At 39.6% G+C, this 25,060-nt stretch overlaps 1 protein-coding gene and 1 long non-coding RNA gene across 2 annotated transcripts; both read left to right on the top strand.

The window, feature by feature from the left end:
* Positions 1-11,155: 11,155 nt before the first annotated feature.
* Positions 11,156-13,194, top strand: LOC110677696. Its single transcript, XM_021848785.1, has 3 exons — positions 11,156-12,124; positions 12,208-12,939; positions 13,004-13,194. The coding sequence occupies exons 1-3, from the start codon at positions 11,770-11,772 to the stop codon at positions 13,192-13,194; spliced, it is 1,278 nt and encodes a 425-aa protein (XP_021704477.1). The 5' UTR covers positions 11,156-11,769.
* A 519-nt stretch (positions 13,195-13,713) lies between these two features.
* Positions 13,714-14,092, top strand: LOC110678732. The gene is made up of 2 exons (XR_002501891.1): positions 13,714-13,746; positions 13,805-14,092. It is a non-coding gene; the product is annotated as an uncharacterized LOC110678732 (long non-coding RNA).
* Positions 14,093-25,060: the final 10,968 nt, after the last annotated feature.

Raw genomic sequence — 25,060 nt, 5'->3', positions numbered from 1 at the left:
AGAGCCAAAACCGATGGTGAGAGGGAAGAGCGAAGAGTAACATTGAGGGCGGCGAAAGCCGATCTGAAAAGAGAAATTTCGCTGAGCAAGAGAACGTGCTTCAAGGAGTTGTGTCGCGATGCCAATGCAAATCCGTGGGGAGATGCATACAGGGTGGCGATGGCCAAGATCAGTGGTCCAGCCGTACCCGCTGAAACATGCCCAGAGAAGTTGCAGATTATCGTCGACGGGTTGTTCCCACAACACGCGCCAACGGTCTGGCCACCGACACCGTATGGCCAGGAAGGTGAAGAAAGAGCAATCATTACCAATGAGGAGCTCATAGAGGCGGCCAAGAAAATGAAGCCGAAGAAAGTGCCTGGCCCTGATGGTATCCCCAACGTAGCGTTGAAAGCTGCTATCACGGCCAACCCAGATATGTTCCGGACATCACTCCAGATCTGCTTAGATGAGGGACATTTCCCAGCACAGTGGAAAAGGCAAAAACTGGTTCTGCTACCGAAACCGGGTAAGCCCCCCGGTGAACCAGGCTCGTTTCGGCCGATATGTTTGCTTGACACACTCGGAAAGCTGTTGGAGAGGATCATCCTCAATAGACTGATGGCGTTCACTGAGGGAGAGCGTGGACTGTCGGAGTGGCAGTATGGATTCCGGAAAGGAAAGTCAACGGTAGATGCCATCAAAACAGTGATTGACACAGCCGACAAAGCAAGGACAAAAAAACGTAGAGGTAACCGTTACTGTGCTGTCGTGACGATAGATGTGAGAAACGCCTTTAACAGTGCAAGCTGGGAAGCCATTGCTGTGGCGTTACATAAAATGAAGGTTCCGGATTATCTGTGCAAGATACTAGGAAGCTACTTTGAAAACCGGGTCTTGAGCTACAGCACTAGCGAAGGACAGAAGACGAGGTCAGTAAATGCGGGAGTTCCACAGGGCTCTATCCTGGGTCCAACGTTGTGGAATGCTATGTACGACGGAGTGCTGACGCTTAGGCTGCCAACAGGCGTCAAAATCGTTGGATTTGCAGACGACATCACGCTTGTGGTCATTGGTGACTCACTGGAAAGGGTGGAGGTTCTCGCTACAGAAGCAGTGGACGCAGTCGAAAACTGGATGTACGAGAAGAAACTGGTGATAGCCCACCAAAAAACGGAGCTGTTGCTTATCAGCAATCGAAAAGTGGTGCAGAAGGCTGAGATTACAGTGGGAGAACACACCATAGCCTCAAAGCGGGAGCTAAAACACCTCGGCGTAATGATCGACGATCGGCTGAACTTCAACTGCCATGTCGATTACGCGTGCGAGAAAGCAGCAAGGGCAGTCACGGCGCTGTCCAGGATCATGCCGAATAACTCGGCGATTTGCAGCAGTAAGCGGAGGCTATTGTCTAGCGTGGCTACGTCGATCCTGAGGTACGCTAGCCCGGCGTGGGGAACCGCAATGAAGACGAAGAGGAACCGAGTCAAGCTTAGCAGCACGTATAGGCTGATGGCCATGCGGGTAGCGAGTGCCTACCGAACCATATCTTCGGAGGCAGTATGCGTGATTGCCGGAATGGTCCCTATCGGCTACGTTTTGGAAGAGGATAAGGAGTGCTACGAAGCTAGTAGTACTAGAGGAGCCCGGAAGATTGCCCGAGCCGACACGATGGTGAAATGGCAACGCGAGTGGGATACCGCTGAGAAGGGAAGGTGGACTTATCGCCTTATTCCAAATCTGGCGAAATGGGTGAGCAGATCCCATGGAGAAGTCAACTTCCACTTGACGCAGTTCTTGTCAGGTCACGGCTGCTTCAAGAAATATCTGCACAGGTTCGGCCACGCAGAGTCGCCGCTCTGCGCTGAGTGCCCAGTCGTAGAGGAGTCGCCGGAACACGTCATTTTCGAGTGTCCACGTTTTGCTGCGGAACGTAGCGAGATGACAGCGGTCTGCGGTGCTGATGTAACCGTAGACAACGTAGTGGATAGAATGTGTAGCGATGAGGTGATGTGGAACGCGGTGAACATGGCGGTGACGAAAATAATGTCATTGCTTCAGCGGAAGTGGAGGGAGGAACAAGCCGGTGAACCGGAAGTCAGTCTCCAACCGGAATCGCCGAACCGACCTCGGCACCCAACCGGTAGGTAAGCTTGATCCACCGTCGGGGACAAGACCGAGTAGATCGTGGAAAAGCCCCGGAAATTGTAGGCTTCGTGGCCGTGCGGTTAGCGGCGTCAGTCGTTTAGGCATATTGTGCCATGAAGTGTGCCGGAATCGCAGGATCGACCTTGGCACCTATCCGGGCAGCATCGGTACCGGAAGAACTTCCACCTCCGGGGAAGTCTTCGTCGGGGTAGGGTAGATTCACCGCCGGGGACTATCCGAGTAGTGCGCGAGAACCTGGAGTGCTAAATGGCATGCGTCCAGCACCGAGAGAACTTCCTTCGTCAGGGAGTTTCTGGCACCCATGGTATCGGGAGCCGAATGGCTGAATATGGCATGTTTAGATCACAAACTAGGAATACTAACAAATTATTAATGGGAGCCGAAGGGCTCAGCATGGCATGGATTAGGAACTAACAAATTAATGATGGAGCCGAAGGGCTTAATGAAGGGTGCGCGTAGCATGTGTCGCCTCTTCTTCGAAGTAATACCGCAAGGTGGTGCCGGAGAAGAATTCTTTACGGTGACGGTGTACCTAGGAGACTGTTTTTTAGTGGGTAGGCGCCCCATTGCGAATCCCACACAGTGCCAAACCATACACTGTGGCATGAGCATGAACAAATACAGGCCAGTCTTGAGAAGATTTTTTAACTCCTAGAGATGCATGAAAAAAAAAAAAAAAAAAAAAAAATACACACACACGGACATGTGCTCAGTTCGTCGAGCTCTATCGATTGGTATATGAGACTTGGCCCTCCGGGCCTCGGATCAAAAGTCGGTTTTTCAAGCGATCTTTATACCCTTCTTATGGTTGTAAGAAGGGTAAAAATAGGTTAAATGACGATCTAGAGAACGATTGAAGAAAGTTCCAACGACTATAGTTAAAAATAAAAACTCGAAAAAATAACTTTTTTTTTATTGTTATTTTTTTTGTTCCTTATTTATTTTTATACCCCCCCTCCCCTCTCGTACCTTCCAAGTGGTCTCGAACATAAAACAAAATAAATATTTGTATCAGCCTGATAAAATTTCAGTCAATTTACAAAGAAATCTTTTAATTTACTAATATAGCTGAGAAACATGAGATGTCCCAGGGAGGACGTTATGCCAAGAAGAAGTAGTAGAAGAAAAAGGAAAAATAAGAAAAAAAGATCTTTAAACTGAAAAATTGGATCTAAAAATTTGTTTCGAAACAAAAATGACCATTTCGCATGTCTCAAAGATCAAACTATGTGTCTCCAGTAAATTTGGGTTCAATGAATTTATTGTCGTTTTCAGAAATATTTCAGCACGTCACAAGTTTATGCTATAGGTCGTCAAAAATGTAGATAATTCAGGTTTCATTGATGTTTGAGTGAAATTTATACTGATTCATTAATCTTTATTATAATTCATTCCATCGAGCGTGCAAAATAGGCCCTAAACTTTTGTATGAGACTTAGTTTGATTGAAATTTCCCGACTTTATATCGTTTAAAGCAATGCTTCCAGCCTCCATTCAAAGTTCGTTTTTCTTTAACATTGACTAATAACTATTGAATCTAAAAAATATTTTCAACAATTTTCTAAATCACCAAAAAGTATTTACGACATTATAGAGCTTAGTGACTTTTGAACGCACGAAGACTAGCATACGCTCATCATACACAGTTTGTTCTTGTTTTCCTTGAAGGAACTTGCACACGCTTTCCAGACTCATCAAAATGCATATGAAAATATTACCCAATTTGAAAAATTTACTCCCGAATTCTGGGTGTTTTTCGAGACAGAGTGCATATAGTTTTCCTCTATGGTTCACAACCACATCTACACTAGGGCACCCATACCATTGACCGTGATAACCATTATTACAAACTTTATTGTTTCGTATTTTTAAGCAACTTTAAAAATGATTTCCGTAGTAAATTAAGTACACAAATCAGCATATAAGATTGTAAACTTGCATGAAAGTTGACTGAAATTGATAAATAATTCATTTTTAAAAGTTTCTAAAACTAGACGTGCTACGAGATTTCTGAAACTACAATTGGTGATCATAAGTGAGGTTAGGTTGTGAAATTTTTCCAAATGGATTCGAATATTTACGGTTTCCTGTGCCTTGAACTGCAAAAATCTTGTGATGATTTTCCTTCCAGAATTATCACTATAAATTTTGATTAAGATGCACTAATCCCTATTCCAAAAGAGCCCCATTTACGCATTTTAGCTTTGCGTTAGATTACCAATAGATTCAGCGACATCAAGTCGAAAAAATATCGATACAGTAATACCTCCATGAGTCGATGTTCCATGACTCGATATCGACTCATAGAAACATACTAAAAACAAAATTTCATGATTACTATGATGGTCCCTAGAAACAGCGTTCCAAAGGATTGCTGTTCCATGACTCGATATTTCCATGAGTCGATGGTCCCTTCAATATCGACTCATGGAGGTTTCACTGTATTTTTTATTTAGATTATCTTTTACCATCTTCCTAAACAAAAAATACGATTTACCAAATCCCTATTACATAAAACTCGTCCCTCAATCTCGGCGGTCTGCGGTCTCATAAATAAATCATAATCGATCAGTCCGGGTCAAACGACCAAATAATCAATTACACTATCACTCAATCCTTTCCCCTTCACTGGGGGCTGTCTGCTGTCCGTCTCGCCATATTTTCCTTCCTTCAAAATTCGAACAGTCAGTCTCCTATATGGGCAAAAGTCTCGTGTGTGTGTTCCACTGAAAAACCACCCGAACGACATAATTTATGAACTGTCTTTCTGGGATCGATTATCTGGCGAAGATATCTCCGACTGCCCGTGGCGAATGCGCAATATCGCCGCGATCTAGTAGTCGACGCCGTTGTTTTCGACCAGCTGCTCTCAGAAACCGTTGAGAAAACTGTAAGTTGAGGTGGCCCATTTTATATGACAAAAAACTAACTGTAAATATCTTAAATTTCAGACCTCAAAATTGTTCATTTGGGCCTCTAGAATAGGGGATAAGCGAGAAGTTTGCATGGAGAAAATCGACTTAATATATGAAAAAAAAATAATAACAAAACAGTTTTAACTGAGAAACGTGTAAATCCATTCGTTTGCTCGGTAGCTATAAGCTACGGTTACCAATGGCTTTTAGGGCAAGATCACAAATTATGCGAGAAATTTTGTTAAGATTTTTGTAGTTTGATCTTATTGGACCACCCTACTGTACCTGCAGTGGAAATTTTAAATAATTCATAACTCGAACGGTCCAAATTTTGAACTAATTTCGATTGAATTTGTTTCAATCAAAGCGGGCGGCGATCCCGAAACCGAGGGCAAGGTGACACAAAAAATGTGGTCTGTTCCATTATTTATTAGTGCACTGTTTTGTTGGGGAGGACGAATGAGGGAAAGGGTACATTTGGCGACTTGGATCTTTCGAAATGGTCAATCAATTTAAGGGGGAAAAGTCGAGTACGATTGCTTTGCAGACCGATTTCTGCTGCGGGAGCATTAGAATGGGCGGTCGTCCAGAGCTCAGAAAAACTCAATCCCAGATGAATTATTGCATCGTTTTATTATTATCAATTTTTACTGGTACTGATTTTGTTTAGACTGGCGCCACCACAGCTTTGACCTTTTCGGGTTTTTATGCAACTGAACAGTATTTTTGTCAATGGAATTCATATTTGTCGTCCCTGTTATGATATCAGACTCGTCTTCTTCTAAGAAACCAACCATAAATAACAGTAACAGCGCGAAAGTATATTGATCTATTACGTAGATTATTTCCATTTCCGTTACAGTAGACGAACGGTTAGGGAAGTCAGGAATAAAGATTGAACCCGGAAAAAATGCGACACTTTGTTTTGGGTGTAACTTTTTATCGTGTGGGTAAAAAATTATGAAATGTTGGGTAATGCGTGTTTAGAGTGTTATGTTTATGTGTGAAAAAGATCTGTCAAACAGTTTTCAAGATGTATTCGAAACAAGAAGAGCTATGCCAGCAAATCTTGGGCGCGGTGATCGATAATCCTGATCAGTCGCACAGATGGATCGGCAAATGGTTTGGAATCCACCATTCCACCAAAGACAAATTAAAGACCCCCATGTCCCTTGCAGTTACCCAAAATTTTATGGCACATGGCAAAATCTAGAATGCCGTGAAAAGTGTACTGCGATCTGTCAAACTTGGGTACCTTTTGCACTACCGAGGGACCGAATGCAGTACTAGAAGTGGTACCCAATCTGAAGCCGAGTGTGACGGACCTGATTCCACCGTGCCCGGCGTTGTGAAGATGTTTCAGGAGACGAAGACCATCGAGCGCCCAGAGAAGGCGCGGAAGATAAGGCAGTACTTTAAGAATAACCCGAACCTTTCCACGTGGCCAATTCGTCGAAGTGGTTCGTCCAGCAGACCATGAAGCGGGTTGGGCTACGTGTTTTTAAGGTCAGGAAGGCGCAAAACTGGACTGACAAGCAAAACACGGTGGCCAAATTGCGTGCGCGGAACCTGTACCGTGAGTGGCTGGTCAAGGTAGGCTGTCTCATACATCAAGGCGGACAACAAACAAATCCCCGGCATCGAGTTTTTTGTTGGTGCGTCCCGCATGGAGGTTCCGAAAAAGTTCCGGAAGAGAAAGATGGACAAATTCGCGAAGAAGTACCTGTTGTGGCAGGTGATCAGCGAGTGTGGACGGCACAGCAAACCGTTCGTTACAACCGGCATCATAAACGGGCAGATTTATCGAGAGGAATGCTTGCAGCTGCCCTTCCTCTGCTCTTACCTTAGTCCCACACTGTTTTGGCCGGATCTCGCTTCGTGCCAGTAAGCCAAGCCTGTAATAGATTGGTACAAACCGAAGGGCGTTATTGTGATCCCGAAGGAGGCGAACCTGCTAAATACACCAGAACTTCGTCGGAACGAAAAACTTTGGGCAATCATGAAGAAGAAGTTGAAGAAAAGCGGAAAAACATTCAAAACCGATGAAGCTTTGAAGAAAAACTGGGAGAAATTGTGTAAGAAAGATGGGCAAAGCCTCGCCTAAGATCTCATGAGCAGTGTTAAGAGAAATGTACGAGCATTCAGCTTGGGGGAGGAAATTTAATAAATAAATTATGCCAAAACATAGCTAATATATAGTTATTTAATCCCTGGAAATTTGAGAAGTATTCAATTTGAAATGAATTTTTGATAATCATTTTTGTGTGTCTCATTTTTTCCGAGTCCAGTCTTTAAATAAAACAATTCGATACCGAATCATCACTACCGTCATTGTTTTATAACTTCAGAAGTGGGATACTACAATTTTCCTGTCTTTCTTTTAGTTTCTAGTACGTACAGTACGTAGATTGTTGCATCCAATTTCGTTAAAGTAGGCGTAGAGATTTCCAAGTCAGGAACATGTTTATCAAAGATAACCACTGTTTACCGAATCATCAATCACATTTAAATTAGTTATGAATCTAAGATAAAAAGGTCCTAGAAAAACGATGAGAAAGATTTACATATTGTTACAAAAATTGATAGTAAAAAAATAATCAGCTGTGATCGCACAGACATTTTTGAATCCTATTGTTTTTTTTTCTTTTGCTTCAATGTAATGTTTTTCTCAACCAAGACCTAAGATCATTTTCCGTGCCATCAACTCATCACAATAATTTAATGTCCTGTTATCCGCAGAATTACATTATATCTCACGAGCACTCCTCCAGGACATTGAGCGGATAAATCCTCTTCGGACACGTGTCACACTTCTGCCACCACATTTCACAATGAACACCACACGTATTGAAGGGAAATCTCGAGTTATGGACGAGGAAGGCACCCGCTCTCGAAATCTCAATTGACTTTTGGAGTGTGGCTCATAAATTTCCATTTTCTGCCGCCAAGTATCGAAACCGCAAAAGTGAGTCTTTTTCGATCGTTGTTGCTGGTGCTGAGTAAATGCCGAAAAAAACAGAAAGACATCCAAGCAACACACGCTACAAAGAGAGGGTGTCACTTCGTAGCTTCCTGCCTTCGAAAGACCATATAGCTCGCCGATTGCTACGATTTCGCAAGCCTTCGTTAACTATCCGATCCTTTTGGGTGACAACGAAGCGAGCGATTATGAATCGCTTCCGGCTTCCTTCGACGACGACGACGACAACGACTTTGGCGCGCGGATCTTCCGTTTGGCAATGTCGTTCGGCGATATTTCGTTTTTTCGTCTTCTCTCCAAAGCATGGCACATCCGCCGCGAGCGGAATGTTTGAATTGGAATTTAATGACGCGTGATTTATTGAGTCATATCGACTCCGGCCGAGAAGACACACGATTCGCGCGGTTTGCGCGCCATTTGCGCCAACTTTAGACGGGAAAGAAGCATCATTAAAGATCTATTAAAGTGACAACCAAAGTTCATCAAGTCAAGTGGCGATTGAATAGGGATAGAAGTTGAATAGAATGGCCACCGCATCGGGGAAGGTAGCGAATAACGAAGTTGAGACCCTGAAAATGTGATTAATTATCTTCATACCCGTTTCGATGCATCGCATTTCTCGTTGTGTAACTCTCCGAGAGCGACGCGGTTTCTATTGAACTCTATTGTGAAAAAATGAGAAGAAAACGGTTTGACGTTTGATAAGTGTACACAACGAGCACTTGATAATGGACAACAAAGTTGCCATTCGAGGTTCCCTTCATGTGACGGATTCATTTATCTGTCGTTTCGGTCCTTCGGTGTTTTTTTTTTCACAGGATGAGAAAGGACGAAGAATATTTTGGGACTTGGGAATCAGATAAATGCGTTATTGTGAGTAATCGTATAAAGGTGCCCACCAACTTCATAAACAATCATTAATTTTATTTTGGTTTGATTTCTGTTCAAATGAAATGAACCATTTTCAATAAAAATATCTGACCGTTTCCAATTTATTGACTAATCAAATTTCAAACGTTTTCAGTATCACATTGTCCTTATACGGTCCATAAAACTTTGAGAATTTCTGGGGTCCAAACCTTTTTTCTTCGCAAATCTTCGATTTTAATATGTATTTACAGTACCGGACAGAACAAAGTACGCATTGGCCGTTTTTCCATACAAAATGATCAAGTTTGGAGTCTTATATCTCGGTTTCTAGCTGGCCGATTGACCTGAAATTTTCACCGCAGCTTGAAAGTAACCTCAAATTTGCTAGGCTAGAAATTCATAGTTTTTCATTAACGAACTTTTAAGTTATCGCAAATCTCAAATTTCGAGAAAAATGACAAAATTTTAAAGTAAAAATAATTTTTAAATGAAAATATTTAGAGCAATATGTTCTTCTGCAAAAATGTACAATTTGATAAGACACACAAGTTTGCAGAACATCATTTTTCGGTAAAACTGATTGTTTTCAAAATATTTTCAAAATTAAATTTTGCTTTTTTTGCAAATTGAGAGATTTTCAATAATTTAAAAGATTGTGTTTCAAATGTAGTGATATTTTAATTAAGTAAAATCTATGTTATATCTAGGCTGTGGTGAAAATTTCAGATCAATCGGACCACTAAAAGCTGAGATTCAGATCTCCAAACTTGACCATTTTGTATGGAAAACGGCCAATGCGTACTTTATTCTGTCCAGTACTGTATCACACACAAAAAAATAACACGTTTTGTTTGAAAACATTGTGGAAAAATATTAAACCAAAATTTATATTTTACATGTAAAAGTTGAAAAAATCCTACAATTTTGCTGGACAAACTTTTGTTAAAATATTAACTATTTTTTAGTTACAATAGTTGTTTTAAGCGAAATATTGCCCCACGGGTGAGGCAAGAGTTCTAATCTAGTGTGGGGCAAAAGTTCGCTGACTGAAACTCAAAATATAAATACTTTCATATCAGGCGTACTCTATACCAGCCATTAACTAATGTTTGCAGAAAAACATTTTCAAATTTTAATCAGCATATTACCCAAAACAGGATTAGTTGTAATATACTCAAAAATAGCAGTTTTTTTTTGCAAAACAAAGGTAAGTGTTGGTATTTGGCGACTTTTTTTCGCATGATCAGGCATACTTCACTTAATTGAAAGATATAGTAGTAGTATATAGATTTTAGGCAATTTTAAAGTTTTTCCGCGATATATTATATGGTCGAATTTCCCCCCCCGCTGAAATCAGTTTTAGCCCATATTTTTTTAGATGGAATACAATTTAATTGTCTGTCAAAACATAATCAATCACACTTCCTTCGGTTGCTCGCGAGTAAATGTTAGAGAACTTTTTTGCTTCTCAGTACGCATCGTACCTTCGTGCTGGCGTACACGAATTCTCTCTGGAAGTTTCCTTGAAATCTACCTAAAGCAATAAAACAGTACTTTTCAGTGCTAAAATTAAATACGGTACTTTTCAGTACTATTTTTTCTACTATTGATCCCTTTGGATCCGTGCCTTCGATTTTTCGTTGGACCCGTTGGCGAAAGCTAGCGGTGGTAATCCTTCTTGGACACCATCTTGGGAAAACATCTCTTGAAGGTCACGTCTAATTTCGTTTATTCACTAAACATGGTTGCAACAACAAACAAAAGGAAGGGTGAATCTCTGAATTCACAACTTTCTTCCAAAAAGTGGGATTAAAAACTGTCACTTAACGTGGCAAGAATGGAAGAAAGGACGTTTCTCCGGAATGCGAACTTTCTTTCAAGGGTGAAATGAATAATGTTGATAATTGTATCGAAGTGAGCAATCAGTTCGATGCTCTAGACAACTTTTTCGAACACCAAATCAAAGCAGCCTCTAGCCCAGGCTCTTTAATTCAAGTGAGGAAGCAAAGAGTGCCGCATATCGTGGTCAGTTGTTTCGAATTTGGGGGATTTAGGCTGGAGATCTTGAACTCCATTAGGGGAATCAAGGTTTCCTTCCAAATCGCAAAGAAAGGAGACTGTCGCGTTTTACCGGAAACTCTTAAAGATCGCGAACTTCTTCTCAAACATCTTGAAGAGAAGAAGCACATTTTTTTTAACAGATCATTGAAATAGGGAAGGCGTACCAGTTATCGCCATAGCACCAGTTATGGCTATATTGACAAAAAAAATGAAAAAATAGAGTATTACCATCAATTATAACAGTATTTTATAAGCAGTTGTCATAAGCAAGGCAATTTTTTACATTTTCGGCCAATTTACTACAGTTATCCTTTCTTATTTCTAGTGTTTTTAAGTATTCTCATTTCCGAAGTAACCATATCCACTGCTATCTTATGGATTCGTTATCACACAAGCCAGTTTTTAATAACCTGTTTGAGCGGCTGTGATTTTTTAAAATGACTAATTTTTTTACAAGGATATTCTAAGAATCAATGAAAATACTTAAGAATATCAATTTTATATTAAAGAGTCCGAATATCTACAACAACTGGTGTTTTATGCACGGACAAAGTTAAGCCATAGTGTTCCCTATTTCGCAACATGCGAAGTGGATCAAAGCTAGCGAGAAAAATATTAGTAGTAGTTTGTCACAACAGATGTAAATAATCTGTAAGCGGTGTCGTTTGCTGCGAAAGTTTAGTGCTGTATCCATTAATTCTGCCAGTGTTTTTTTGTAAAATATTATCCAGGTATGTTGAATTCTCTAGTTAGGTAATTAATGTTCTATTGAAAGCTAAAAATCTGTTCTTTAGGATGGTTAAAATTGCTAAGCGACGTAAGAGTATCAGCGCAGTGAGACACACGGAGGAGACGATTCAAAAATGCATGGAATATGTTAAATCCGGAAAGAAATCCATGTATGCGGCCTGTAAGCTACTAAAGCTGCCCATGTCCACAGTGCGATATAGAATGAGTGATCGATGGAAGCATAAAAACGTTTCGGGACCTCGATCCGTTTTGACAAAGGAGGAGGAACAACAGATTGTTGACTGGCTGATTGGGATGCAAGAGCGCGGGTACCCGATTACAAAGAACGGTTTGAAATTCAAAGTTGGAGAGTTTTTATCAGCTAATCCACGGGAGACACCATTCAAAAACAATCGCCCTGGTAAGTCTGGAAATATTGCGGAAATTTAGGCATTAGAGGTGCGTTCCAAACGCATGTTATAATGTGATGTTTTACTGTTCTAGGACGCAAATGGTTCGGTGCATTTATGCGTCGTAATCCAGGGTTTTCTCTGCGGACTCCGGAAACAGTGTCTTCTGCAAGCGCCAGAGTTAGCGAGGGAGATATTCGAGGCTGGTTTCGCTCCATTAGGGGCTGGCTTGAGAAGCATGATATGTTGGAGATTTTGGATTGCCCGGAGCGTGTTTTTAATGGAGATGAAACATCCTTTTACTTACATCCAAAGTCCAAAGAAGTGCTCGCCAGGACTGGATCGCGCAACGTCTATGAGGTCGAACAAGCACCAGGAAAGCAAAACGTTACGGTTATGTTTGCTTTTAGCGCTGCTGGATGTATTGTACCTCCTCATGTCATCTTGCCAGGGAAACGCCTCCGCAAAGAAGTTATTGCAGGATTTCCGGACGCCTGGGGGATTGGCCAAAGCGAAAGAGGTTGGATGGATGTGAACAATTTTCGTTCTTACATCCAGAACATCCTTCATCCTTTCCTAGTACAACAGAATGTAGTGTTCCCTGTTATTTTTTTCGTCGACGGCCACGCATCCCACAAGTCTTTGGAAGTAGCAGACCTTTGCCTATCGCTAGGAATAGTATTAATTTCCCTTTATCCGAACACAACCCACATAACACAACCTGCAGACGTCGCGGTGTTTAAACCGCTGAAGGATGAATGGAGACGAGGAGTAGAACAGTGGCGTTCAGACCATCATGGAGAAATCCTAACATTGGTACATTTCGGTAAAGTATTAGCACAAACTGTTGCACAAGGTATAAAACCTGCAAGCATTAAAAATGGATTCAGGGTTTGTGGATTGTGTCCATTTGAACCTGATAATGTGGACTACAGCAAGTGTATCGCGCGGACATGCAATGCTCCCGAAGAATCTGAGGCCTCGAATCACGAAATTGATCCGCCAGCTGAATTGGCACCTTCACCATTATCACCTCAACATGATTCATTCACCACTGTTGATCTACAATCCTCCACGCTGAATACACGAGACAATACAGCTGTGTCCCTTCAAACAACTGATGAATGTGTGTCTGTTCACATAAACAAAATTATCCAAGCTGTAGATATGATTGGACCTCAAACAATGAGCAGAATTCAAGGAAATGTTGGCCTCCTTTCTCGAGATGAGCGGACTATTCGATTCTTTTATCAAGAATTTGTTAGACCATACATCAGCGTAACAAATTGCGACACGGTAGATGGTGAAGATATCAACAGACTCCAGATAGCTTCCGACATACTTGTTCCTGATATGGTGACCGATCCAGCAGCAATTGATGATAGTATTCTTATGTGCTCGATTGCTGCAACGAGCAACGACGAGGAAGAATCAGTTGCATTTGATAATATGAATCTACCTCATGAAATCCCACCTATTGTAATTGAGGTGCCAGCTGATACTTGGAACCAATCACTCAATTCGTCGCAAATGGAAACAGAGGATATCATCTATTGCCAACTCAATAATGAATCACCTACTAACAATTCAACGCAAATTGCTGGAAATGATCATGCGATAAGGAATAATGAAGGTATGATGTTCAGAATATTAAATATAAAGTACTTTAATACCCTTTGCTTATATTTTAGCTGATAATTGCTCAGAATACCGTCGCACTATTGATGCTGAGTTTGAAGATAACATACAACGCGACAAAGATTCAATTCACCCTGAAACGTCTCCGACAGATTCTGTAGCAATGATGTCTGGACCGGCCCGAAGACTATCAGAGTTTTTGAAACTACCACCTACACCACGACGTTCTACGAAGCATCGTTATTACTCGAAGCAGTATTACCCAGTTTTAACAGCAAAGGAACGGCTTGATGAAATGCGGAAGAAAGAAGATGAAAAACGTGTCAACGAAAACCTAAAAGTACAAAGAGCAAAAGATCGCGAAGCAATGAAGAAGAAGCGTGAAGAAATTAAAAAGGCTAAGGCTGAGGAACGTGAACGTAAAAAAGTAGAAAAAGAGCAGCAAAAAGAACAAGCAAAATCTAAGGCTAAGGCCAAACGTAGCAAACAATCAAAAAATTTGATTGGATGATGTTGTTACCGTGACTGTATGAATCGATTACTTACATTCCAATAAAATATAATATGTACACATTATTAGTTTTGTTTTACTTGAAATTTGAAAAACTCCAACAATCACTGTAAAAGAAACAACTACTAAGTGCATTACCTAAAATTTTAAAATTTTAAAGTTCCCTCTTCGTACGGAATCTTTGTATATTTAGTACTTTACTTGTAAGAAAATCGAGTACCTAATGGACGATCCCCAACAGGGGATCTTTGGTCACTTTAATATCGGTCTGAACCATCACCAAAGTCATCCAATGACGCATGTATACGATACAACCATTCTTGGGATAATATTTCATCGTCAATCATAAATTATATCGACACTGAAATGCGCTAAAACGAACATGGATGATTTCCTAATATGTTGTATGAATTTATTTGTCAGGCTATCTAAGATCCATAACTGGTACACATGTATAGCGAATTAAGGAACACTATGGCCATAACTGGTACAAAGAAGAGATTATTTAAAATGACGTTAAAACATATATATTAATAGAAATTGTTCAATTAAAGCACTACATCCTTTGAAAAACATAGCATTGTATCTAAAAAATGTATCGTACATGATATCTCTGTTAGATTTCATACTTAAATAGTCATTTATCTGGAAAATCACTCTAACTAGTGCGATAACTGGTACACCTACCCTAATCAAAACGGCAGCTATGGAAAGCATAGATAGCGCCACCGTAGCCTTGTGTGTTTGACAGAACAGCAATGCTGTCACAATGTAGAATCCCATATACAGTGGCGCCTTTGTTTTGATGCGGTGAGCACTGACAAAAACTACCTTCAATGATCCATTATGACGATAAAACTGAACGTTTGTTCAAAGTTGTCTTGAAAGGTCTCTCAAGTGACTATAAATCACCTGAAGAGATCAAAAATGGAATAAATGATTTACTTGGATTTTCCCCAGTCCAAGTAATCATTATGAAAAAGAGAACCCAATCTGGCATTTTTCGGAAAGGGCTTTCTCAAGAATATTATTTTATTCCCTTTAACAAAAAAGAACTAAATAATATTAAAGCTTAAAAAAAGCAAAACTTATGTTCGATGTCCGTGTGACATGGTAACATTTCCAGAAACCTGGAGGAAATTACCAGAACCCCACTCAGTGCCGTCGGTGCCAAAACTGAGGTCATGGTACAAGAATTGTCGCATGGATGCTAAATGCATGATTTGCGGAGGTTCTTCTCACGCCAAGAACGTCTATCCAGTGAAGGAAGATACCGATAAGATCATATGTGCCAATTGCAAAGGCAATCATTAGTCCAATTTTTGGGTTTGCCATTCGCAAAGGAGAGTCGAGGCTCGTGCCAGGCAGAAGTTTCCGGAATTTGTCTGGTTTGAATTTCGAATTATCTACCCACGGAAAATCCTTTGCCGATATCGTAGCAGGTAATTTGAACTCCTCCCCTATTCGTACTATGAGTACCCATTCTACTTGTTTCAAATCAAATGAAAAAAAAACCCTGCCGCCACAGGTAACATCTTCGTCTACCGAAAATTCAAACGGAAAATCATCAAATGTACCCACTTTATGTATATATATGTCTGCCTCTGATTTCAATTTTCTAACTGAACAATTGAATCTTATAATTGATGCAGTGTTCAAAGCCACCACTATGATTGAAGCAGTCCAAGTAGGTGTAAAATTTACTAATCAAATTGTTATTAGATAACGTTTTTCTAATGGATCCAAATAATAATTTAAATATTTTAAATTGGAATGCTCGTTCTCTGAATGGTAAAGAGGACGAGCTGTTTAATTTTCTTACAGCTAATAAAGTGCATATAGCAATTATTACTGAAACGTATTTTAAACCTGGATCTAAACTCCAAAGAGATTCCAACTTTTTTGTTTATCGTAATGATCGACTTGATGGGGCATGTGGGGGAGTTGCAATCATCATTCATAGGCGTATAAAAAATCAACTGTTTTCGTCATTTGAAACTAATGTTTTTGAAACTTTAGGTATTTCTGTTGAAACACAGCTTGGTAAATATACTTTCATAGCTGCCTATTTGCCTTTTCAATGCTCTGGGCAGCAAGTAAATATGCTCCAAACTGACTTGCAAAAATTGACTCGCCATAAGTCTAAATTTTTGTCATTGGTGACTTTAATGCCAAACATCGGTCATGGAATAATTTTGCAAAGTAATTCCAACGGCAGAATTTTATTTGATGAGTGATCTTCAGGATATTTCTCAATTAAATACCCTGATAGCCCTACATGTTTTCCTCTTCTAGAAATCTATCTACGATTGATTTGGTCTTAACCGACTCTAGTCATCTTTATAGCCAACTAATTACTCATGCTGATTTTGATTCTGATCATGTCCCTGTTTCATTAAAAATATCCCATGAAGCGATTCTCATTCCTATCAGCTCCACTTTCAATTATTTTCGAGCTATATGAAACGTATATTGACTCTTATCTTGATGTTAACATTTCTTTACAAACTAAACTTGATATTGACAATGCTATTGAAACTTTAACGAATTCCATTGTTGAAGCCAGGAGCATTGCAATTCCAAAATGTGAAGTAAAACTTGAATCCGTGATTATAGACGATGATCTTAAACTCTTGATCCGTTTTAAAAACGTGAGGAGAAGGCAATTTCAACGCACACGCGATCCTGATATGAAAATTATATGGCAGGATTTGCAAAAAGAAATCAATCGTTTTGCACAATTAAGAAACAAAAATTTTGACAATAAGATTTTTGAATTGGACCCTGGCTCTAAGCCCTTTTGGAAATTATCTAAAATATTGAAAAAACCTCAGAAGCCAAGGTTGTTTCAATTTTAAAACCAGACACAAATCCTGCAGAAGCTTCTAGCTATCGTCCTTTCAGTTTGCTTTCCTCCATCAGTAAACTTTTTGAAAAGGTTATTTTGAACAGAATGATCGCCCACATCAACGAAAATTCAATTTTTGCCAATGAACAGTTCGGATTTCACCATGGACATTCGACCACTCATCAACTTTTACGTGTAACAAATTTGATCCGTTCCAGAAAATCTGAAGGTCATTCTACTGGTCTTGCTCTTCTAGACATAGAAAAGGCATTCGACAGTGTTTGGCATGAAGGTTTGATTGTAAAATTCAAGTACTTTAATTTTCCAACATACATTGTTAGAATAATTCAAAGTTATCTGTCAAATCGTACACTTCAGGTTAATTATCAGAACTCCAAATCTGAAACACTTCCTGTAAGAGCTGGTGTTCCTCAAGGCAGCATTTTGGGACCAATAGTATCCAGCTTTTTACGCTTGCTTGCCATAAATTGTGAATCACCTCCATTTGACCATTCTTGCTTACACCAGAATGCGCGTGCCATAAATTCTTTTGTTCTCTTGACTTTTACTGTGCGCCGTGTATTGGTGCAGTCTCGCTCTCTCTCACGGGAAACTTGAAAACAGGGCGCACAGTAAAAGTCAAACGTTTTATAGCATGCATAGGCTCATATGATTATACTAGAGAAACGCGGAGAGGATTTTGACTTTGTTTATAAACAATATTTGCAATGACTATCAATAATTGAGGTCATTCAAACAATGTTTTAGTGTGCGTGTCATCCTGTCAGTCGCCATAAAAAAACCAAGCTTATCAATGACGTCACTTTCGTATCGGTTTTCACTAACACACATCCATCGTCTCTTTTGTGTTACTTCTCTTTGCGTCTCATTGAATTTGCTCGATTGGAACCACGTTTGACGGTTCAATTGGAACCTTTGGTTTCAGAATCCGCGCTTCTCTATATAAACAAATTCTCTGGCTTACACTTGGGAGGGAGGCACCGATACTACACACGAAATATAAGACAACGTTATTTTGAACTGCAAGATAACTCCAGCTTGCCAACAACAATCAAGGCAGGCTTCGAGAAAATCGGTAGTTTCGATTTGTTGTGCACCTTCAATCTTTGCTGACAAACATGAAAAAACGGCCACAGTTTTCTATGCACTAAATATTCATTTTCATTGGATAAAGTAGAACGATGCGTTTTTCAATGCTCTATGTTCAATCAGATTAAATGGTGCTCACGTGACATTACTTGCGTTATGTGCATGAATTGATTTTCATTCGATTTTTATCACTTTTGAAGAAATAAGAAAATGTGTTTTAATCAGTTACGTGCTTTTTTCATGTTAGTCCAATGTTTGAGATCTGGGCTCACAGTGACAGTTCGTGACAGCGGAATCTCGGCTCACTATGACGTACAGAAATTTTGTATTGGTTTCTCCCTCCCAGGCTTACACCATATTTTTTATATCTAAATCGTAGCAAGCTTAGTGCTAAAAAAGATTGTAAATCGTCAACAGACGTCGGAAGTGTTTTCAGGAAATCAAATTGGAAATGATATTTATTTTTTAAATAAAATTTTGCTTGTATTTTCAGGTTAACGAGAGGCGGAAGCTATTAGTAACTAAGGGTTATGAATTGAAGAACTGATTACATTCGGAATTTTCCAGTGAACAATATAATTTCTGTTGTAAATGCCACTGGAAGACAGACCTTTGCTAATCGGCAATTTCAGGGAGGATGTGGCAGTCTTTGAAGCGTGTTGTGAACGCCCCAGAATTTTAGTTTGCGTTTGTCATTTGTTTAGTGTGCAGTCATCGATCATTGAACATTATTGAACAGTATGGTTATATGGTTGACAACTAAATGCATATCAAAAACACAGACAAACAGACGTAACACTTAGAACAAATCTCGATCAAAATCATAGTCACGAGGACATGTGCGCCCAATGCTAAAATTATTGTATTTGGCCGACGGGCCAACAGATGGCGGTAGTGTGCAAACGTCAAACGCGAACAAAAACGATGCGAGCGCTGCGGGTGGCAGATTGGCCACCTACCATATTTTTGAATCGACCGTTAAAAAGGTGGTCGATGGACAATGATGAGAGTGTGACGTCTGTTTGTCTGTGTCAAAAATATTCTTTGCGAACTTTTTTGTAAGTCCAAATTTGTATAACTGGTACTTACACCAAACAATGATGATGTGTATAAGAAAGATTAAAATCGAACGGTTTCCCTAACACTGAAAGGTCTGTAAAAGTCTTGCCATTCCTGGAATCTCAACGGAGGATTGTCATACATTAATTAATTTCATGGTTTTATATGGATTCGAACCTAAAACAGTAGAAAAAAATAAGTTATTGGGAATAATTGATCTTACATGAATAAAATTATTTTACGGAACAGGCAAAACCTAAGACAAGACGTGTCAGGTAATAGTGCAAAAATGAAACCAATTGCCTGTCAAAAAAGACCACTTCTCATTGGTCGTTTTGGCAAAGGCCTACTTTCACATCGTTGAGTTGAATTGCAACAGGGCACTTTGTTGCATGCCAGACCGTGTTGCTAGTTCATAAATTAGAGTTTTCATCAAAAGTTTGAACATTTTGTATGAGATCTTTATGTTTCAAATCTTTTTAAACTTGATGTCAAGTTTTCCGCATGTGTTCCTACAATGCTAAAATAACTATAAAATACTTAATTGAAAGCAAAATAATGGTATTTTTTCAATTTCCTCAAAAAATATCGCCGGTTTTGAAAACAAACCTGATTTTTTTAAAAAGCTAACATACTCTATTGCATGGAATGAATGAAGGGTGCAAAAAACTACCAAATTATGAGCTTTGATATTTGAATTTGTTCAGAAGATTTGATTAAAAAGGATACTGGTAGCATTGGCTTTTGCATCGACAAGGTTATTGACTGAAAAACAACGGGGCAGTCTTAGTTGAGCTGTCACGTCCTGTCCTAGGGCAAAACAAACGTGAAAATTCTTGACAGTTTAATCAACAAACTTAAATCACTGCCCACTAAGATCTCGCTGTAAGAAGTGGAGACAAAATATGTCAAAATGGAATCACCCCTAGTTGTTTTGTAGCTAGCGTAAAAAGCTGGATACGATACTTACCTGAGTTACCTCAGGGATGTCAAAAATCCTTTCAAAAATCATATTGAGGGCATTCAAGCCAAATATAACAAATATGCAAAATGTCTCAATCCCCTTATTAATAGAAAATCAAAATTTTGTCTTAACAAGCTTTTGATATTCAAACAAATTTTCAGGCCAGCCATGTTGTATGCTGTATCAATATGGACTAGCTGTTGTAATACCAGAAAGAAAGCTCTGCAGAGAATCTATATAAATAAAAATGGAGTGGTGTTTGTATGTCACGAAATAACTTGGGGATGCGACGTCTTCTTCTTTCTGGCGTTACGTCCCCACTGGGACAGAGCCTGCTTCTCAGCTTAGTGTTCTTATGAGCACTTCCACAGTTATTAACTGAGAGCTTACTATGCCAATGACCATTTTTGCATGTGTATATCGTGTGGCAGGTACGATGATACTTTATGCCCTGGGAATCGAGGAAATTTCCTTTACGAAAAGATCCTCGACCAGTGGGATTCGAACCCACGACCCTCAGCATGGTCATGCTGAATAGCTGCGCGTTTACCGCTACGGCTATCTGGGCCCGAGGGATGCGACGTGTTCGTGTGAAAAAAAAAGGTTTGGAAAAGTCTCAGGAATAATCGAGAAAACCGGGGAAAACTAATGTGTCATTTTGTATGGGGGATTACATGACGTTTTACAACAGCCTACTTGATGGCAAGACGAAGTTTGCCGGGCTCACTAGTATATAAATAAAAATGGAGTAGTGTTTGTATGTCACGAAATAACTTGAGAACGGATGAACAGATTGACGTAAGTTTTTCACTGTTGCACTCGACAAGGGATGCGACGTGAACGTGCGAGGAAAAAGCTTTGGAGAGCCTCTGGAATAATCGGAAAAACGGGAGAAGTCTAATGTATCATTTTGTTTGGGGGACTACATGACGTTCTACAACAGCCTACTTGGTGGCAAGACAAAGTTTACCGGGACCACTAGTTCAAAATAAAATTTTGAAAATGATTCTGAAGCTTCCTCCCTGGTATAGTACCAGCTGAAGCTTCCTCCCTGGTATAGTCCAACAAATGTCAAATAATATAATTTATTAATTTCAGGCAAAAATAGTTACAATCTTCTGTTGCTACGATTAATGCGTTATATGTTTATGTTAAGTAAATTCAAAGCGTTTTTTTTCTCTCATACGCAACTCACCTGTAAAAAATCTGAACTGCTACGGCAAATGAAATGTAATATGTTGTTAACAAAATGTTAATAAAATCTTAAATTTGTTTTACCAAATTAGGATGATAGTGTTGTCTAATAACACAGAACACCTAGATATAAGAAATGAATGTAATGTTTGGAATGATACTAATAAAAAAAGAGAAATCTAATGCATAGCGAATTTTACATGATGTTTCAACAAGTTTGTTAAAAAAGGACTCGGATAATATTACGGAGATTCAGCCATCAAATTAAAAAAAAACAACTGTTATGGTCTGTCAACCACTTGTTTTCCATATTGTTGACATTTCGTGTGACAGACCCAATGTCACCGACGCCGGTTTTCCACATTTGGTGCCCATATTCGTGTCATCTTAGATCAGACAGAGTGCCACAATAAATTTACCCGTAGACGCTGTTTTTAGCCATCTGTCGTTTGGTGGTCATCAACGATCGAACCGCGCAATCCATATCGATCATAGGAGGCATGACTTCGACTTGGCCCTGCATGGGTTGGCCTTGGTGGGTTGCACATTGCTACCAAAGACAAACAGACGTCACACTCTCTTCGCTGTCCACCGACCAACTTTTTAACGATCGATTCGAATATCTGGTAGGTGGTCAATCGCAGCTCTCGCGTCGTTTTTGTTCGTGTTTGACGTTTACACACTACCGCCACCTGTTAGTCCATCGGCCAACTACAGTGTTTTTAGCATTGGGCGTATATGTTTTCGCGACTATGACTTTGATCGCAATTTGTTCTAAGTGTTACGTCTGTTTCTCTGTGTTGCTACTCTAGCTTGGTGACCACATGGTTGCTTCGATTCCCGCCGCGAAAGCGATAATTAATTACAGAGCTACCTCGTGCTCCAACGTGCAAAAATGGCGAAAGAGTGGCGACTAGTGGCAAAAAACCAACACCCCACTTCAAAGCGAACGCTAGCAATTACCGATTCCCACTATAGAAAGGGGACCCGCTAGACTCCGCGACGACGACGACAGGTGAGTCACTCTGACTGGGGTGAAAAATGATGGAGCGAGTTTCGATTTGATTTCTGGTTCGATGGATCTACTGTTCCGCACCGTCGTTGTGGTCTTCGTCAACGTTGTTGGGTGGATTCACGTGGGGAGTTAATGTAGCATTTTTTTTCAATCACGGACAGCGTATTTCATGGAACGAGCTCTTTTCTCCGCCGCAATTCAGCAAGGAGTAATTAGCACCCATAAATGTCTTAATTGGATTCATATTCGTGCTCGGTGCTAAAGTCATATTGATCGCTTTTTTTAATTTATGTTTCTCAACACATTTGAGGTATTGGTTTCTGAAAATTGCTGCAAAAAATCAGGATAATTTTCCGATTTTTATTTAAAACCTTAAACGCACGAAAAAAAAATACCAGAAAATTTAGATTTAGGGTTTTACTTCATCGTAATCGCTATTATTCGTCGTATACAACTTAAAATGTTCTACTTCTGCGGATTTTCAAACATACCTGCAACATAGTTTCATTTTCCAAGTGTACTTTTGTGAAAGCGTCTATTTGAAATCGGAATCGAGAATTGTTTTTCGAAAATTCTGTCAAATATTAAACAGCTCTAAAATGAATCATACTTTCAAAGCCCTTAGTGTTCAGCAAAATTCGTGCAGTCTCATTTTGAAGTGTCCTTCGTCCCGTTCCGAACTGTGTAGCGAAAGTAAGTAACGTCACTTTAATTTAATTAAAAGTCCTTCGTCGCATAAAAACCGATACATTGAGTTTGCGCTCGAACAGGGCAGACGGCACTCCCGCAGCGACCGATGGAAAATGAGTCCCGTATTGGCGTTCAAAAGAAGTCCCTGTACATAAAATCGTATCACAGGGAAAATCGATCGTTATTGATACATGCCGGCAATGATAATGAGCTTTACCAAAGTCTACCACCCAACCTTCTCTCAAAATGGCGTCGGACTCTTCTGGGAGGCAAATGACACACCGACCGAAGCAGCGCTCTGGTCAGTCAGCGTGGGAAATGTTTTATTCAACGCGCGTTCCTCGGCCCGGAATCGGCGGCAATGGCATTCGGGAATTGTGTGCGATCTTGACGCATTCTTGGTGGCACTTGGGTCTTGAGATGCTCGGCTTGCGTGTCGGTGACCGTTGTCGAGACGATTGTTGCTGGTGGTGCAAAGTTACAAGTTGTTTTCTGGAGGGAGTACTAATTTAATGAAAATCTTCGCTGAATTTTTAATTAACACCGAGCGTGCGTTTATGGAATTTACTCTGGAGAGAATGGCACGTGGTTTTCATCGCCATAATACTTGATCAGAATTGGTCATCTCATCTCCATACCTTTGTCGCATTTAAGGCATACAGAGGAAGGTGGAACATGTTTATAATTATTACTTCTTGAACGACACAGTTATTTAAGAAAACATGCTCTAAAAACTTTTACTGATTTTAGCAATTGTTAATTAGCCGTGGAGATTGTGCACCTGAAAAGGAAAGTAATGGCCTAGGCCAAAGACCTACAGTGTGTGCCGATGAAAAATGACTGATTTTTTATTTTCAAAAAAATATATCTCGAAAACTAAAAAACATACATCGCTGAAAAGTTGACAGTAAACGTAAAATTAACTGAACTTTCAAGAAAAAATGAGAACAGCAATAGCCCCTTTGGCCCGGAGGCCTTCAAAACACAAAAAAACGGAAACTATTGCTTTTTTTCATGTTAAAAACAAAAACGATTTTTGTGAAATTTTATATTTTTCATGAAAAGTCAAAATCTTTAGCTTGCTTTTCGTCCAAAAATATTGAAAATCGGTCGAACGGTTCAAAAGTTATAATTTTTTTTAAAAATAAGAATTAAGCAAAATCGCGATTTTTCTGGTCACCCTATTCCGGAAAAGGTCACCCTAATAGAAAAAATCCAAAAACACGTGTATAATTCGGATAAGGAACAAAATAGCAAATTTGCACGGAATTCGGTGACCCACTAGATCGGTTTTTTATGGAATGGCTGTATATACACATATCAGCGATGTATGTTTTTAAGTTTTTGAGATATATTTTTTTTGAAAATAAAAAATCAGTCATTTTTCATCGGCACACACTGTAGATCTCAGCGCATTAAATTTTTAATGTTTAAAAAAATCATAACTTTTGATCAGCTCAACGGATTTTCAATCTTTTTTATGGAATGAAAGCTTAAGATTTCAACTTTTCAGAGAAGATTTGACAGTAGACGTAAAATTTTCTAAACTTTCAAGAAAAAATGAGAACAGCCATAGCCCCTTTGGTCCCGAGGCCTTCAAAACACAAAAAAACGGAAACTATTGAGTTTTTTTTTATGTAAAAAAACACACTTTTTGTGAAATTTTATATTTTTCCTGAAAAGTCAAAATCTCTAGCCTTCATTTCGTCCAGAAAGATTGAAAATCGGTCAAACGGTTCAAAAGTTATAATTTTTTTAAAAATAAAAATTTTGCAAAATCGCGATTTTTCTGGTCACCCTATTTCGGAAATGGTCACCCTAATCAAAAAATCCAAAAATACGTGTATCCTTATTTCGGATAAGGAACAAAATAGCAAATTTTCACGGAATTCGGTGACCCACTAGATCGGTTTTTCAT

The sequence above is a fragment of the Aedes aegypti genome, chromosome 3 (assembly GCF_002204515.2).
Source record: "Aedes aegypti strain LVP_AGWG chromosome 3, AaegL5.0 Primary Assembly, whole genome shotgun sequence".
Lineage (NCBI taxonomy): Eukaryota > Metazoa > Arthropoda > Insecta > Diptera > Culicidae > Aedes > Aedes aegypti.
This window is presented reverse-complemented; position numbering and strand designations above follow the sequence as displayed.